Consider the following 16629-nt stretch of genomic DNA (forward strand, 5'->3'; position numbering starts at 1 on the left):
TTTTGCGAGTCTTTAGTCTACCTTAAAGGTGACCCCACTGAACAAAAATCTTGGCTCCGCCACTGTGCAGCACCATGCAAAATTGTTTGTTTTTTGTGGAAATATGTAAACAAGTTAAAGATGAAATGTAATTTGTTAATTAACAGTTGTTAAATGGAATGTAAAAACCATGAGTCAAATAACATTTTGTGAAAATACCCAATAGACTTGTCATGTTAAGGTGACTAATGCAAAGTTTGTTCACCGATGCTCAGGTTTTATGCATACAAAGTTTGTTCAACAATGCTCACGGTTTTTATGTTAACCATTGTATTATTGTTGCAAGTCTACCAAACGTTAGTGTGACATCCCACATATGTTCGTGAGACCGGCTATGCCTATGAGAGGAGCAAGAACTAGAAATGACTATAAAATAAAATCCCACATCCGATTCCCTGTCCCACCAATGAAATCAAGAATTCTATTTTTTAATTATACGTATTCATGTGATTGGTGGACATGAAAAAGAGGTTAGAATTTGGGACCGAAGACTTTTACCCTAAAAAAAGGTAGGACAAAGGTTATAATGATAAAGACTATTTGTCATGAAGTATATCAAAAGGCAAAGTATGATTGAAGGGGTACATTATAATGATTCGGGTAAGATAATCTCAGCAACCATGCAAAATGACAAGTTCCCTGGGCCATAAATAACTAAATACTATTAGAAACAAATGTTAGACATAATCTATAAATGAAACCAACAATTCCTATCATTTGCTACAATTGCCTGAAAGCAAATCTGTCAATAAGATGGCACTGCTAGGAGCCTCACCATCTTCCCATATCTTAAAGTCCGGCGAGAAGTAGCCTGCATCGCTCCACCGTTTCAACTCGTATCTTGAAACGGGTCCTTGTCTTCTTCCTTGGGGATCCCAGTAGAACCATTTTTGACGCGATAATTCATACTCCTCATCTTGCTCCTGTGGCTTTTCTTCATCATCGCTTAGCTCAATCACCTCTGAAGCACTGTTTAAGTCCAATGCCTGATCCGGACTTCTGATCTTCGGAATCTGCTCGGCTTCAACCCACCGGACGCTTGTTAAGTTTTGTCCCGAATTTACAAAGGAAATTCCTCCTATACCCTCGTTCGCCATTGGCTCTCTATTACCTTCACTAATTCCAACAAGATCCACCGGTCCATTTACTGCATACACACAACTTCACATGTGAATCAAGAAAAAATATCATTGTGAAAGCATTAACATCTTGCAACACAATCCATACTTCGGATATGTTTACGTGCACCAGACTGGACAGAACAAGCAAGAGTGAGGTAGGCAGGTGATATAATTGTGGAAGGCTTAAGATTTTAATTTAATGTAGCACCCGTGTTTTCGAGAAAAATAAAAGATGTTATGATATTTTGGGTATAAAAACCCACAAATTCCAACACTCTTTCATTGTTGGTGGTTCTGGAGTTCCAAATGAGAGAAAAATCCATCTCCTTGCAAGTGAAGAAGATACTTGTGATTCAAGAGAGAAATGTTGTGTTGGTGTTGATAGATGAAATACTACCTTGAAGATTGGAACTCAAGTCACCATTGAATTTGAAGCTTCCATTTGAGCTCAAACAAGGTAAAACTCTAAAACTTAGGTTTTCTTCTTCTTGGTCAAAATCTTTCATTCATAGTGTTAGGAGCGCAATGTTGGAGCTACATAGGTTGTATTGTATCTATTTGAGTAGATATACGTTTATAGAACACGTTTTCTTCCTTAAAAAGGTTTAGCCACCTTTTTTTGGGGTTGCAGTGTTCTTTTTGGTTGATGTCCAGATCTTGTAAAAAATCGTAAATAATCGCGGTTTGAGGCGTGTAATATGTCACTGGAACCGCTGAGATGTCCTCTACAAACTGTATGTTTTGAGAAAGAGCTGATTCGGACAATATGCAGGTCAAAAATCGAGTTTAATAGCACAACTCTGTTTTATGACGGGATTGAGTAAACAGTCTTCAAATATTCGTATAAACTTGATTTTAAATTCGTTGGGGATGATTCTTGATGAGTTGGAAAGGTCAAAGTTTTGTCTAAATATTTTGTTTAGAGTTCTTTCAATGATTTGGTGATTACAAGTAATTTATCTAGGTAGCAAGCAGATTAAGCAAGTTGAATGAAAACTCAGTTTAACATAACCTAGCAAGATGAGTTCAAGTTGCTTTGTGCAAACTTTGTACAAGTCAAAAATGTATATTTTTGAGTCTTAAAGTGTTCTCCTTGATATTTATCAAATGTGTTGACTATTTGATGAAGTTTGCATATTTGGTAAATCTTGAAAAATGCATATATTTGGGATATTCGGGTATTTTGATGAATAAATTATAAGAGTGTCTTCTTTTGATGATTTCTTTCTCATATGGGATTATTTGATGTTAATACATTTTCAGTATTTTGATTTTATAAATCGTTCGAGAAAAATACATATGGTTGAGTTGTTGGGCACATTTTGAGTGTCATTGCTTATTTGCAAATGTTTCCTTGAAGTTATAGTGTATAATGGGAATTTTGCCCAACCTTTGTATCGATAATAAAGATATTCACACACTTTGGGCATAAGTTGTATAAACTTTGGTAATCGTATTTTATTGGTTTATATCAACTTTTATTGAATAATCAATTGAGGTGTTGAGTTATTGGCTCAGTTATGATTCGGACGAGTTCTGGGGACATTTGTCCAGTGTTATTTGCTCTACGTTAGGCTTGAGACATGATATGCGTTTATTGCATTTTTATTTGAGAATTACATGTTTTTAATGTGTTGGTCATTCATTTGGAATCATGTAATTTAGACCGAAATGCATTGGATCCATAAGCATATGAGTCAGTCATGTTTGATAAGTGAGGAGTCTTGATGTCCTCACTTTGTGACCAATGCTCAAGTAGCCAAGTAGATATTATGGTGGTCTCGGTATTGCGGAGGTGAATTCGTATGAGATGAACTCCGGGGCCGTGAGTATTTGAGGTTTAGATGCTTTAACCCTTATGAATGAGGGTTAAATGGGTCGTGTATCCAAGTAGGAAGTTTGAGGTTCCTATCTTGAATGCTAGCGAGTAGACACTAAATGTCGAATGGGAACCTTGAGGTTGGAACTCAACTAGAGAACGAATGGGCACTAAGATTCGGTATTCTTGAGGTGACACTCGAATAAGCGTGCACTAAAGGTGTGGTGGCCTTGAGGTAAACTCGATGGAGTAGACACTAAAGATATTTGAGGGCTTGGGGTAACACTTGTTATAGTATGCACTAAGGTCAATCAATCTGAGGTGTAGTTAGATAACATTGATACGTGGCCTACTTTTGTGTTCTGCAACATTCAATGGAAACGAGTCTCACCCGTCACCGAAAGGTGTTATTTTTGGATAATGTATTATCCATGTTTTCAGTGTTGTTTTGGGTTTGGAGAGTATCCAAATTTATGGTTTTGGTACAATGGAACTTACCCATGTTTCTTGTGGTTGGGATAATAGAGTTTTATTTGTGTTTCGGTATTTGAATATTAAGCTTTAATCGCATTTTGTATCTGTATTGGGTTTTGGTTTCATGTTAAATGGGTGTTCTGTTTTATGAGTTTTCATTACGAAAATGGTGGGTTTTGATAAAGATGTACTTTCATATTTAATATACTTCATTTTGGAAATTGTGATTTAAATAACATCTTTTTAGTTTTACTCTTTTATATTAATAATGAAAACTACTTGAACTCACTAGGCGTTAAGCCGAAGCCTTTTATTTGTCGGCATGTGCATCAGGTCCTCGTTGGAGAATGGTACTAGCGACACCATGAAGAGTTGAGTACTAGTTAGATGCACGCAAAGGATTTAGCTATTCAGGGACGTCTTTCCTATTTTGGAATAACGATTGTATTTGGGTTTTTAGTAGCACCCAAACTTGGCCTAGACTTTATGTAAGGTTTGGTTTGCCACTTTGTTGATATTAAATCTAGAAGTGTTAATTGAGGTAATCCAGTATTGATTTATAGAAAAGAATTTATCCTTCAATTGATGTTTTATCAAAAAATTTAAAATTAGTCATTCTTTCAGATTTGAGGGTGTTACTCTTAACATGATAGTTTTGTAATCTACCTATCTTGTTCCATCCCCCTAAACTTTTTTTAAACCAAAACCAAACGAACCAAGTATGCACCACTTAGAAGTAGGGTCTAGGAGTGGTAAGATGTAGGCAGATCTTACCTCAACTACTAGGACATCTCCCAGATTTTTGTTCCACCTATTTTGGTGGGACAACAAAAACTGCATTTGTGTCCCACTCAGTTTTATCCTGTCCTAGTTTAATTGTCGCGCCAAGCATAAGACAAGTTTTTATTTTTGTCATCTCCCGTGTATCAATGGGAAAGGTTCAATGGCTTATTAAATAAAGTACTCACCTGTAGCACCTGAACCATTGGATGGCAATGCCTGATCTTTTGCTGAATCAAAAGAGAGATGTGAAACATCTGCACGAGTTGTGATTGGTGAGCTATTCAACTGTTCTATATCTTCTACATGTTCCTCTGGGGTAGCTTCTGGCTCTAATATATCTGCAGTCACCTTTGGAACCTCGGCTAACAACCTTGTTAGCTCAGATGGTGTTTGGAGCAGCTTCCTTCTTTCTAGATACTCAAATAGCGTATGGGCTGGAGCAAGTTAAGGTTTCCAAAGTATCTAAATAATCCTCAGAATCATATTTAGCAAAGGGCTGCTAATCAAGTCATGTAATTTATTATTTTCATAAATAGTGAGCCTGTGTGCTTTTCCTGAAAAATTATCATCTTATAAAGCTAGCGAGTTACTAATTTACTACGTTGGGACTGGAAAAAAGTACAATTTAATCAAGGTTATTAATTAATTGAGTATTATTTTATCAAGCTTATAATTTACAGTTTACTACAGAAAAATTAACCCTAGAAGTTATGGAGAAATAGAGCGCTGCTACCTGCATCAAATGTTAATGCAAAAAAGTAGTTTCCAAAGCGCATCAAATCATTGCAGACAAAAGTTCAAACAGAAGTTCAATCATGCAAAATGGTGTATATTATATATACATCATAAAAGGATATTCTCTGCGCCATCCCTTCTCATTGGCTCGATCAATGAGGTTTTGTAGATATGCAAGTTCTCTAGGAAGCCACTGTAAAAAAAACCGTAAGCTTCTCTTAACACAACAAACCCAAATAAGTGAAAAAATAATTGGAATACGATAAAAAATGTTAAAGACTTGAGCAATTAATAATAATAATAATGATAATAATAATAGCAACATTTGTCATTGTCCACAGGCCAATATGTGTACCCTATGGGTGCGTTTGGTGCGCAGACAGGACTGGACAGGGCGGGACAGGACGGAACAGGACGGCTGTTCAGCGTTTGGTAAGACAGGACAGGACATGACAGAACTGGTTAAAATGACCAATTTACCCCCGTGAGCTGTTTAGTGTTTTTTCACTACGAAATCAAGTAAACTCTCATAATCAATTCAGCAATCATAATCAATGTAAACCAATTCTTCAACAACAACATTCAGCAATCATAATCAATGTAAACTCTCAGAAATAATCAATCCCTAATAAGTACTTCGATTAATCAAGTTGTTGGCGAAATTGAGTACGAAACCACCATCAAACAAGCTGGTAAAAATGTAGTTGTTGTAATCCTCTTAGCATAAACCCTAATTAACGAGCTTTTGCATCTAAATCGATTCAAACCTAGCAAACCCTAAATCGATTCAAACATAGCGATGGAGAAGGAGAAGGTTAGGGCAATCATGTACCTGATGAAGGAGAAGGTAATGCGATGGAGGCGGACTGTGTGTATGGACTAGAACTCCCGTCGCCGTCGAGATGGCGATGGAGGGTGCAATGGAGGGTGTCGTCGCCGATTGAGGGTGTGCGATGGAGGCAGTCTGAGCATGGAGGAGCGATAGGGAAGGACGCACGATGAGTGAGGAGGGGATGAAGGAGATGGTGGAAGGGATTGAGGGTAAAGTGGTAAAAAATTCCTTGTTCTAGTTAGTTCCAGGGGTAAAGGGTGGACTCCCGTGTCCCACCTTTGTTCTAGTTAGTTCTAGTTAGTCCCACATAAAGCCATACCAAACATAGAACAATTGTGTTCTGTTCTGTCCTGTACCACCCTGTTCCACGTACCAAACACACCCTATATGTCTATCTTATTCTCAATTATACATCAAGCTTGTCGATTCCCTTTTTTCTGATGTCTATATGTAAGACATGTCTAGTAATAATATTTAAAACCGGAATGATACTAATAAAGTCTCAAAATATATTAAAATATGTAACTAATGTTTTAAAGATTGAGAAATGACTTGTTGTAAATAACAAGGTCTTCAAGCATTACTATTGAGATCACATATGAAGATAATAAACCACGTTTTCATAAATGTCCACAATGTTAAGGACTCAAAAGTCTTGTCCATCTATTAGACATTGATGGTAACTTGGTACTTTAAACTGATCAAATGGTTTTTTGGATGAACACAAAGACGATGTAAGCCGTATAAAGTTGTGGTCCGTCTAACAAACATAACTTACATGTTTTGTTATATCCTCATGCAACAGTCGGGCCTTCTGCTCAGCCTCCACCTACCAAGGAAGCCAATACACTCAGACTACAAAGTTTTTAAAAAAACACAGTAACAAACAAAAGACAAGGAGCCTAACAAGTCAGAAAGCATAAAGCGGAGAACGAAACAACACCATCCTTCAGTAAGCCAACAATCAATGAGATTTCAAAACCAATTCCAAAGTAGTTACCTATACAAGAAAAATATGCCAAATACCATACAGGAAAATCCAATTAACCAGATGGAACTTTTTCACTAATATGAGGTTTCTCGCACCCATCAAAAGAACTGCTTTTTAATGCCAAGAGCTGCAAGACTGATTACATTTATCTCCAACATTCATACAAAATAAAAACAATGAGGACTACATATAGATTATGTTTCAAAACCCACTCGACTATGAAGTAAACATTTTATACATCTTGTTTATAAAAACCAGAACCAAAGTTCAAGAAAATATTCGGTTCTGCTTCATACAAGAAAGTGGTGGCTAAATAGTGCTTCATGTTAATATATTATCACCAATGACTTCCCTAATCAACCCAACAATTAAAGGTTAAGAATGAGTCTCTATCCTTATGCTTTAATGAAGTTATATACATCCAAATATTCTACTGCATTGATCTCTAACCTAAAATTCAATTGAATTTATCAAAGAACATATTGTTTCTATCTCCAATATCTTGGAACAATCTACCATAAGATACTGCCAGAGGAAGTGGTCCATGGTTGTTAGGGCATCGCCTTGGCATCCGGCTATAGCCATATGGCACGGCAACCCCTCGCCTTAAGGGTGTTCATTATAGAGAAGATTGTCACTTTTATATAAAAAAATTGAAGCCCCAACTTAAGTAAAGAAGTGGAACTCTACCTCCAAACAACTTGTATCAACTGTAAGAAGAAACTGTCAGCGTTTTCTGTCATGTGATACACTTATTTTCATTTTCTTGTGTTCATAAGTTGGATGTTGCATAACTCCATAACATTTGTAGTTTGACTGTTATTTTTTCCTTGTTTCATTTGAAATTATTTACTCATAACTTCCTTTGTCAGTTATCGGAACTTGAAAGCTGATGTATGCTCGTAGGGCACTACTACCAAGCTGGCATTCATACAGCCATACAGCTGTTGACTGCGGTACACTTGAAATCAATTTACTGTTATACTTCATTGGAATATCATATTTTTGTTAACTTGTTGTTTTTTTACTTTTTTTATTTAGAAAGGTAGCATGATTTTCTAGAGTAATATTACATTTACTGATATTAATAAATAGTCAAGTCTTGGTAGCTTATCCTAGAAAATAGACCAGTTCAAAAAGAAGGCCGAATAGAGAGATTTTGTTTGTAACAACAGACATGTGTATCTCTAAGATTTCTCGTTTTCATATTGAATTCTCTCTGTTCCAACAATGGAGATACATTTCAACTTGTCAAAATCAAAGGACTCAGTTTGCAACTTTAAGACTGTTCAGATTTGAAAGTCAAGAGTCAAAACACTGTAATAGAATGATAATGAAATTAGATCTCACAAAACAATACAAATCGGAGAAAGTAGGTGATAGATTGACTAAGTCATTAGACAGGAAAACTTACAACAAGAGGCCTCTTAAGCAAACCATCCTTAATTCTTTGACACAAATCCTCACATTCTTCCTGCAAGAGAATTGACATAACCAAAGCAAAGAAATTTCATTTTTTGGTAACTACACCACCTTCGGCTTTAACAAAACTTAGAAGATGGCAAGCATCTGTTCAAGAGTTGAGATCTCCAAGCATTAAAAGTTATTCTTTATTCCAAAAAAATGGGAGAATGATATAAATATATACATCTAGCCATTTGGCCATTTGACAATTACTCAAAGATCAGATTGTTGCTAAAGCTACTTGGCCACTGTTATGATAAACCATAACCATAGTTATCTAGTGTAGTTAGTTCATTCGTTGGTCGTTATCCATAGCTGTTGGTCGTTATCCATAGCTGTTGGTCGTTAAAACATTATTTGAATTGTTTGTTTAAAGTAGGTCTCTTAGGATTTAGTCTAATCATTAGTGTCTCCCATAGTTAGTCAATTGCCTATCTTCAAAAGTTACCTTGTTGGTTGTTAAAACATGAAGATGCATGCACATGAGCAACATGTGGTCAGCCTGTTGCTATTACTAGAAAAGGCTGAGCTATGCTCTATAACTCGTTTCATCATAACTTGTATATAAAATGGTAAGTATCTTTATGTTCTATACTCAGATCTCTTACTCCTATATCCGAACCACTGTTTCTGTTTGATGTCTGATTTTGAAATTTTCATTCTTTCTCATCTACTAGGATTCTTAAAAAATCTATACAAAAAGCATAAGGAACAAGTGTTCCTAACATAGGCATTTTAGAATAGAACCCTCAACTTCAGAAGTCGATGTCAATGTTTGTAGAATGTTTACAATATCCTTTTAACATAAAAAAAATAAGAAAAAACTTTAAGGATCAAGACTATCTCTGTTTAATTAGTTATAGATTATTATAATGATAGCAATGAAAAAGTAAATAACGCTTGCATTATAAAGCTAATTTATGAGAGCTATATGCGATAAAATTGTAACCTAACCACTTCCAGCGCCCACTTGAAAACTCACTTAATCCCTGCTAAACTAACTAAACACTAGGTGTTTGGTTGACCACCTAGTGTATTTTAAAACATTGATCATATAGGCAGCTTTAAACTTTTAAATCCAGCTTGAATCAAATTCCTCTGTCTAAAACCGCCTAATTTATCATATGCCCAATTTTCTGATTTGCTATTAATCATGGTGTTGCAACTGTTCTACAGGCATCATAAGAAACTGAATAATCTCTTAGAAGTAAATCATTGAGTTTCCTATACAAGGATGTAATTACTGCCCATCCCATTAGATTAGAAATCAATTCCACTTACCTATCAATATCATATACCTAAAATTGAACCAAATTAAGCTTAAAGATAATTTTAGAAGCAGCATATAGTTCGAAATAGTGTGAAAGCGCAATTGAACCATGTTCTAAGTGATAATTTACCTTGGAGAAGTCATCATCCGACAACTTGCATATAGGTATGTCTTTTATCACGTTTGGAACTTGAAGAAGAACATCTTCACATACGTCACCACTTCCAGGTACATTTTTTACCCCTGCATAATAACAAAAAGCCACGAAAAGAATAAGGATCCAACAGATGAAATGGAGGGCTTACAGATAGCGTAATGATGAACCAACTCCGTGATAGCAAATAACAAAGCCTTGCTATATCGCCACATTAGGAAAACCCATAGCCATGTTTTTTTTCTTGTTAATAGTTAAAGTTAGAATGGCGCAAGAAGAGATAACACCCATGTCAACCAAGTAAAGTCTGATAAAAGAATCACAAAAACTACCTATATGAATGGCATAACCAATGACAAAATCAACCTTATTAAAAAAAAGTTTGAACTCTCCAAAGAGGCAGATACCTCAAGACTCGATGTTTCATGTTTAAGATGCCCATCTAGAACTTAATGAATGCACAATTATAATAATTTCTTTAGAATGTTCTATTTAGTGCATAGATTACCAAAACAAACCGATGCTCAAAATCAAATACTATGACAACCTAGGGCAAGGCTTCACAGATGTTTTCTTGCATATTATGAGAAAATATAACTGACGCCAATATCTTTCGATTATAATTAAGCTTCACCCACTTCTACAGAAATATAACTTAAAGCTATGTAGGGACCTGAGACAGAAAATGTGCCCAAAATCTTAACTTTAGGTATGGTTCATGGATATTGTGAGAAGGTTTACTACTAGTTAATTACCTAGACAGCGATACAATTGAAACCGATATTTAATTGATGTTGATCACATCATAAAAACAAGGATAAGCCCTGTCCCTTCAACAATTTTATTTCTAACCAAAGGATCATTGGTCCAACGGTGCCTGGGTTTTACCCGTAGAGCCCAGCCTCCCGGGAGGTCAAGGTTCAAGCCTCACCAAATGTGAGGAATGTGTGAGTATTTCAGTATATAGATTTTATATACTTCAAAAGGAGCATTTCATTTCTCAAATTAAAGTTGGTGGAATACAATTTCCCAACACATCCAATGGATGCTTCGTAATGATATGAACATAATGGCACTTAGATGTGTAAGTCTAATAACTTCACAGAAACAGATTGGATATTTGTTGCTTTGCATGTAAGAGAGATTCATTAAAGAAAATGAGCCGGTAAATATGGAAACTTCAATACACCTGTAACTGGAAGAAGTTGATGGAAGTTCTTCTGAGAGTAATCATTTGGATCAGATTTTATCCTGATGTAACTACCTAAAAGTTTGCCTTCAAAGCTCTCAGGGTGCTTAAGAAGCTCCTGAACTAAACTCCTCTTCAAATATAAAAGCTTTATGTTTTCAGGGATGATAGCTGCAAAGCAACTTAATGGAGTCTCTGGTACTTTTTTCTTTTGATGGGGAGCTTTTTTCTCTGAACTAGCGACCTTCTGCTTCTTGCATGTTATATTGACATTCTCGTATTCTTCTGAATTGTACAAATCATCATCCTCAGATGAATCATGGTTCTCAGCAAAGTGCGATTCCAGCAGGTCATATATTTTAATTCGAGGCACTGATTTCTTTCCGAAAAGAGAACGAAGCCTCTCATCACACATGACCTTTTTCTTCTTCAATGGGTGAAAAAGATTAAAATTATGCACATATTCATTGATAATTGCAGTCACGTCATACTGAGAGAGCTGTTTACCGGTGTCCTTGCCAATGGACTCAAGAAACTCAATTAAAGGTCTAGAACCCCACCCAACAAACTCCATCTTTGCCTTTGCTTTTCTCTTAAGCTTCACGGGAACCGTTGTCTGCTCGTTAGGCTCCTCCATCCAAAAGAATGAACCATTCCCCTCTCTCTTCTCCATATCAGAAAAAGAATGAAATATACTGTTGACAGTCCTCAATACTCCTAATTAAAACATAAAGCAGTGCCTCTAAAGGGAAATTCTTAACAGATGCATCATGGCTGCATCAAACTTCATCATAACATCTGATCCAACCCTTGATTGACTGTTACAGTTTAAAAATCCATAGAAACTTCACTGTAAGATTACAGTTGAAATGTAGATTGACTAAAAAGGCAGTACCATAAAAGATAAATATCAAGTATCTCAACAAACTCATAATTAAAGTGAGCATGAACATATAGTACTTTCTTGGAAAGGCTATAGAAATGAAGTCATTCAACTTCAAAACAATAAATAGATGCAAAACATACAAATAATAATTATTCAAATTGCTTTTGCTTGAAAACTAATGGAAGTCCACGATAGCACCAAACAACTCGTCAATATATCACTTGTCAGCAGAGGCATAAACCCACAAATTACCGGTGTGAAGGGTTAGGGAGTTATACGCGTATGGAGATTATCAGCCCCAAAACCACTGATCACTAAACAGGCCTTCAATTTGAATAGGGAAATAAACGTTCATATCAAGAAATGGTGGATGAATCAAATGCATAGCATATAGGTACAAAATAGAAAGGCATTGATAGAAAATAGCACCATACTCGATCACGATGAAATATACATCCTCAAAATTGGCCATAGCAGAGAAAAATCACAAGATTGTGCTGTTTCCAGTTACCTTGCGATATGCTCCATCTGTTCCGAATCGGGAAATTAAAGGGTGGTAGCTTACATACCTACAATCTCAGAATTCCAGCTTTCCATTTCATCTTGCTGTTCTTCATCTGGATTTTGATTTCCAGTTTCGTGTCGCGAGTTGTAATTATGCAAAAATGGGAGAGGATTGACGGCGACGAGAATGGGGGAGAACGTTAGACGACGATTTGCAGGATCTTTTTGTTGTTTCTTTCTTTTTTTACTTCCGAGTTCCGACCCAAAACAGCTTAATATAAGAAAGAGAAGCAACTTTTCAAAAAATACCCAAAACACCCTTCTACTTTTATTTTTATCAAAAAAATTGTGTTCTTATTTCATTTTTTTATATTTGTGGTTTCTCCATTTTCTTTGTTTCAGTTTTGTAGTTGTGGTTTGAAATTTTGCTCGACGAAAATCCGTTCCTCTAGTACTGTTAAAAAACCGTTAAGTGAAAGGCATTTCTCCATTTTATTTTTCTCCATTTTTATTGCAATGAATAAGGTATGTATATATGACATCAACCACATGAACCAAGCCCAGCTCCAACTTCGGCGACTCAAAAGCCCCTTTCTTTGTCGGCCACCTTCTTAGCACCCTGATGAAGAGAGGAATTCACGGTGGTTATACAACAGTTATGAGGAGTTTGATATTTGCTAATTGCTATTGTGTTTTGAATTATTGGGAAGTGAGCAATGATTTGGTTGTGTTCGCTTTGCTTTTTGCTGTTTCTTGTGGTGGATGGCAGTTCTACTTTTGGTGGTAGATAATGGTGTGTGGTGATAAAACTAATAATTAAGAAAATATTTATAATCTACATTATTGTTATGTCATATTTAATGGTAAAATGACAATATTGTTGTCAGACACGGTTTCAATCAGATAACAATGAATTAAACAATAAGAACAACAAGTAAAGATCAAATCATCATGTCATTGATTGTTTCTCTCTCTAGAACATGTTTCTCTCTCTAACTTCTCTCTAGAATATTACATATGAGTTCTTACTAACAACTAAACTAACAAGAACTATTTATATGATCGACTAATCATACAAGTCAAACTACAATTGAGCACAATGTTGATTTTTCTTGAATTTGAGTTTTAACCTCTTCAATTATTAAGTTCGGTGATCTTGGATACAATAATATTTGACCTAACAATCTCCCCCTTTGTATTCGAGATCACATTCTTCAAAAACAAATATCTTTGTCTTCATTTCAATAGACTTTTGATTTAAACAATCTTCCCAATAAAGACGATCAGACTTTATCACTATTTAAAAGATGAATTTGAAAAATAACAATCTCTTATTTTTAACAAATATATTCTTCAGATCAAAATATTCACTTTGAAACAATCTTCAAAATCTTCAAACGCTTTAGAACAATTTTCAATCTTCAACAAATCCATTATAGACAACAGATAAGCTTTAGACATTCAGGTTTTAAGCTTTGATACTATGTATACTAAGCTCAACACCCATTCATCATGAAAGAATCCAGTTTTATGAACAAACTTCTTCAAACAACTTTAACAAATATGTCAATAATAAGTCTAAAAAAATCAACATCTACAATCTTAAATCTTATGACTTTTCAACCTTAGATTCAAAAGATTTAGATTCAAACCATCTCTTTTCATGAATTGATTTAACAAAGTGCCAGTTTACCAGTCAAGCTTCTCTTACAAAAACCAACACTTTTATACATCATCATTTGTTACATACATCTTTGAACAATATTTATCCCATGTAAATCTGCATAATTGATGTGCTAAAATCGTAAGTGTGCACACAGTGGGCATAAAATCCCCAAAGTAGCGGTGCAAGTGCATGCCGACACTAAGATCGCTTCAAGTAATAAAGTGGTATAGTACCAAGATCGTTTCCATAGGGACCGGACTTACTGAGAATCAGAGACTTTCATGAACTTCTTGAACAATGTTTCGGGTTGAGAAAATATTTGAGTTTTGATTGGTGTAAAGCGTTAAAATATGAAATAAACCTTTAATATTAAAAGATGGGTATGGGTGTAAGCTTTGCTTAAGAATATTACAGGAACGACTTGGTCAGAAACCCATGGGATTTCTATAAGAACTCCTTTCTCTCGAAAGTGAATTCTTATATACTGTGCCCACAGAGTGCCCACAAAGCGTCCAAATTTATCAATCTTAAACTTGCCGATTTAGCTACTAGATAAAAAGATATCTGGCTCCACTAGTCTGAAGATTTATACTCACAACGTATTGTAGCATAAACTCGACTAGTATCTGAACAAAAGCTAAAAACATGCAAAACCCGCATCTCTGCGTGATTATCAAAGACTCTCTCGAACCTTTGTGCATCATCTAAGCCGTATATCATATCCGCCCATCTCTGGATCAAGGATCTAATATTAACACTTCAAAGTGATCAGCTTATCCGCGTTGAATTTACGTCCCGACTTAAATGACCAAGCTTAAGAATCAATAAAAATGGCAACACCCAAGTGTGCCCTTAAATCCTTAAGCTAGACTCACACCCACACCCAAAGGGGTGCTTAGCTCATAATGAAATTAGAAAACATAACAAAAATAGAAGAAGAAGAAGAAGAATGCTGGAAATACTTGAACTGAAAATAAATACTTACTGGTGCCCACAAAGGGCACACAATACAGTGGCGAGAATAAAAGATGAACTACGAAAATTAAATTACAAACTGAAATTAAACTAGTTCTACTGCTACAAAGCTTAAGAGGATGCTCCAAGGTGCTTGGCTAAGTTGCTGGTGGAAAAAGTGGATGATTTGCTTGAGAGAAGTCTTCAAATATATAGAAGAAAGGTGGGACCCGGGTACTTTTTGTCTAATTGATAATGACCACCCATCACCACAAGTCTACTTCAATCCTTGACCAAGTCACCTCCTCATTGATAGGTTGCAAAAGGTGAAAAGTACTACCATTAAATATGATAGGAAAGCCATTCCATCATAGTAAAAGAAGAAACTCTTCCAAGTCTTTTCATCTCATAATCAGGTCCAATCTTCCATGCAACCAAATATTTAGATTTGAACTTAGCATTAACTCCCAATAATATCCAAGAATATGAATATCAAAATTTTGTTCAAATCCAACTAGATGCAAAATTTACCAACAATAATGAGTTTTTTAGAAAATAATTAAATTCTTAACCTTTCATCACCTCTTAACATATTTTGGACAAAAAATAGTAGATAGGAGCAAAATGGGTACAAAATAGGGGTAAAGAACAACAAATAACTCTCACAAAATTAGAGTTATCAATAATCTTTTCATGTCTATGCATCATGTATTCCTCTTCTCTTCTGTTTTTGATATGTTTTTGATATTATTTCTCCCCCTCATGATGATTAGGAGAATCCTAAACATCATGAATAATCAAAGACTTTAACAAATCAGCTTTAGATATTTTCAAACATCATCGGACAAACTTGATTTCTCCCCCTCATAAGGATATCTCTATTAGAACAAATTCCTTCCCCTTAAAAATAAATCTTTTTCATCACAAGCAATCTCTCCCCCGTGAAAATTGTTTGTTCAAGTTCTTGAACTGTGTCAAATAAAACTTTGATATCTTCAAAATATTTAGACCTTGCATGCTCAAGCTCTAACTCAAGTTCAAATATTTTCTTTTGCAAAAAAAAATTATTTTCAGTTGAAAATAGAGCTTGATTAGCAATAGTTTTTGAAGAAGCTTCAAGATTTTGAATTTACTAACAAATTGATCTCTGTCTTTAGTAAAGAAATGACATTTCTTTTGAAAATCGGATCCTATATTCTTCTCAGTCACTAGATCTATTTCTAGTCCAGATTACTTCTTTGAAAGTTTCAAGATTTATTCCTCAAAACTTTTCATTCACTTTCAAAATCTATTTCCACGCTCTTCCTCTTTTCAGATAACTCTTTGAAAACACTTGCACCCTTTTTCATGAAAACTTTATTTTCATCCTCAAAACATTTCTTCTCTTTTTCCAAAGATTTCTGAAGTACATAAATTTTCGTTGTAAGCTCCAAATTTATCTTCTTAAACTTACTTCTTTCCATATTAATGATTGATTCCATGACATTACAACAAGAACTATTGGAGCACCCGTAAATATTTCAATGGTTATAACCTCATCATTATAGCTGAGATGGAGAAATGTTCATTGCATGCAAAGATGTAAGAATCTATCTCCTTGTCACCTTGTGGATGGTGTACTCTAGATAAAGGAGGCTAATTATATAGGTGTGTGTGGTGAAGATGACCAATGAGTTGGATTTCTTTCACAAGTATTTATGGGGAAGTTATCTCTTAAGAGGCTCCTAACTTATTTGTTGATCTCAGAT

The 16629-nt window shown here is 35.2% G+C and overlaps 1 protein-coding gene across 2 annotated transcripts; it reads right to left on the minus strand.

The window, feature by feature from the left end:
* Nucleotides 1-592: 592 nt before the first annotated feature.
* LOC112520668 (uncharacterized protein At5g08430) lies at nucleotides 593-12513 on the minus strand. 2 transcript variants are annotated; one of them, XM_025129117.1, is made up of 8 exons: nucleotides 12327-12513; nucleotides 10872-11689; nucleotides 9659-9771; nucleotides 8209-8268; nucleotides 6582-6632; nucleotides 5094-5164; nucleotides 4422-4663; nucleotides 593-1186 (listed from the first exon to the last, which is right to left on the minus strand). In XM_025129117.1, the coding sequence occupies exons 2-8, from the start codon at nucleotides 11542-11544 to the stop codon at nucleotides 753-755; spliced, it is 1644 nt and encodes a 547-aa protein (XP_024984885.1). In that variant the 5' UTR covers nucleotides 11545-11689; nucleotides 12327-12513; the 3' UTR covers nucleotides 593-752. The 2 variants fall into 2 exon arrangements, with proteins under 2 accessions (XP_024984885.1, XP_024984894.1); XM_025129126.1 differs by having other exon boundaries at nucleotides 12269-12513.
* Nucleotides 12514-16629: the final 4116 nt, after the last annotated feature.

The sequence above is a fragment of the Cynara cardunculus genome, assembly GCF_001531365.2.
Source record: "Cynara cardunculus var. scolymus isolate 2C chromosome LG 1, CcrdV1, whole genome shotgun sequence".
In the NCBI taxonomy this organism is placed as follows: domain Eukaryota; kingdom Viridiplantae; phylum Streptophyta; class Magnoliopsida; order Asterales; family Asteraceae; genus Cynara; species Cynara cardunculus.

Coding starts and splice junctions, on each gene's coding strand:
- LOC112520668 (XM_025129117.1), bottom strand. CDS start 11,544: ATGGAGAAGAGAGAGGGGAATGGTTCATTCTTTTGGATGGAGGAGCCT. Junction 6,633..8,208: donor TGCTTAAGAGGCCTCTTGTT/GTAAGTTTTCCT, acceptor CTTCCTTGGTAG/GTGGAGGCTGAGCAGAAGGC. Junction 1,187..4,421: donor CAATGGTTCAGGTGCTACAG/GTGAGTACTTTA, acceptor GTGTGTATGCAG/TAAATGGACCGGTGGATCTT.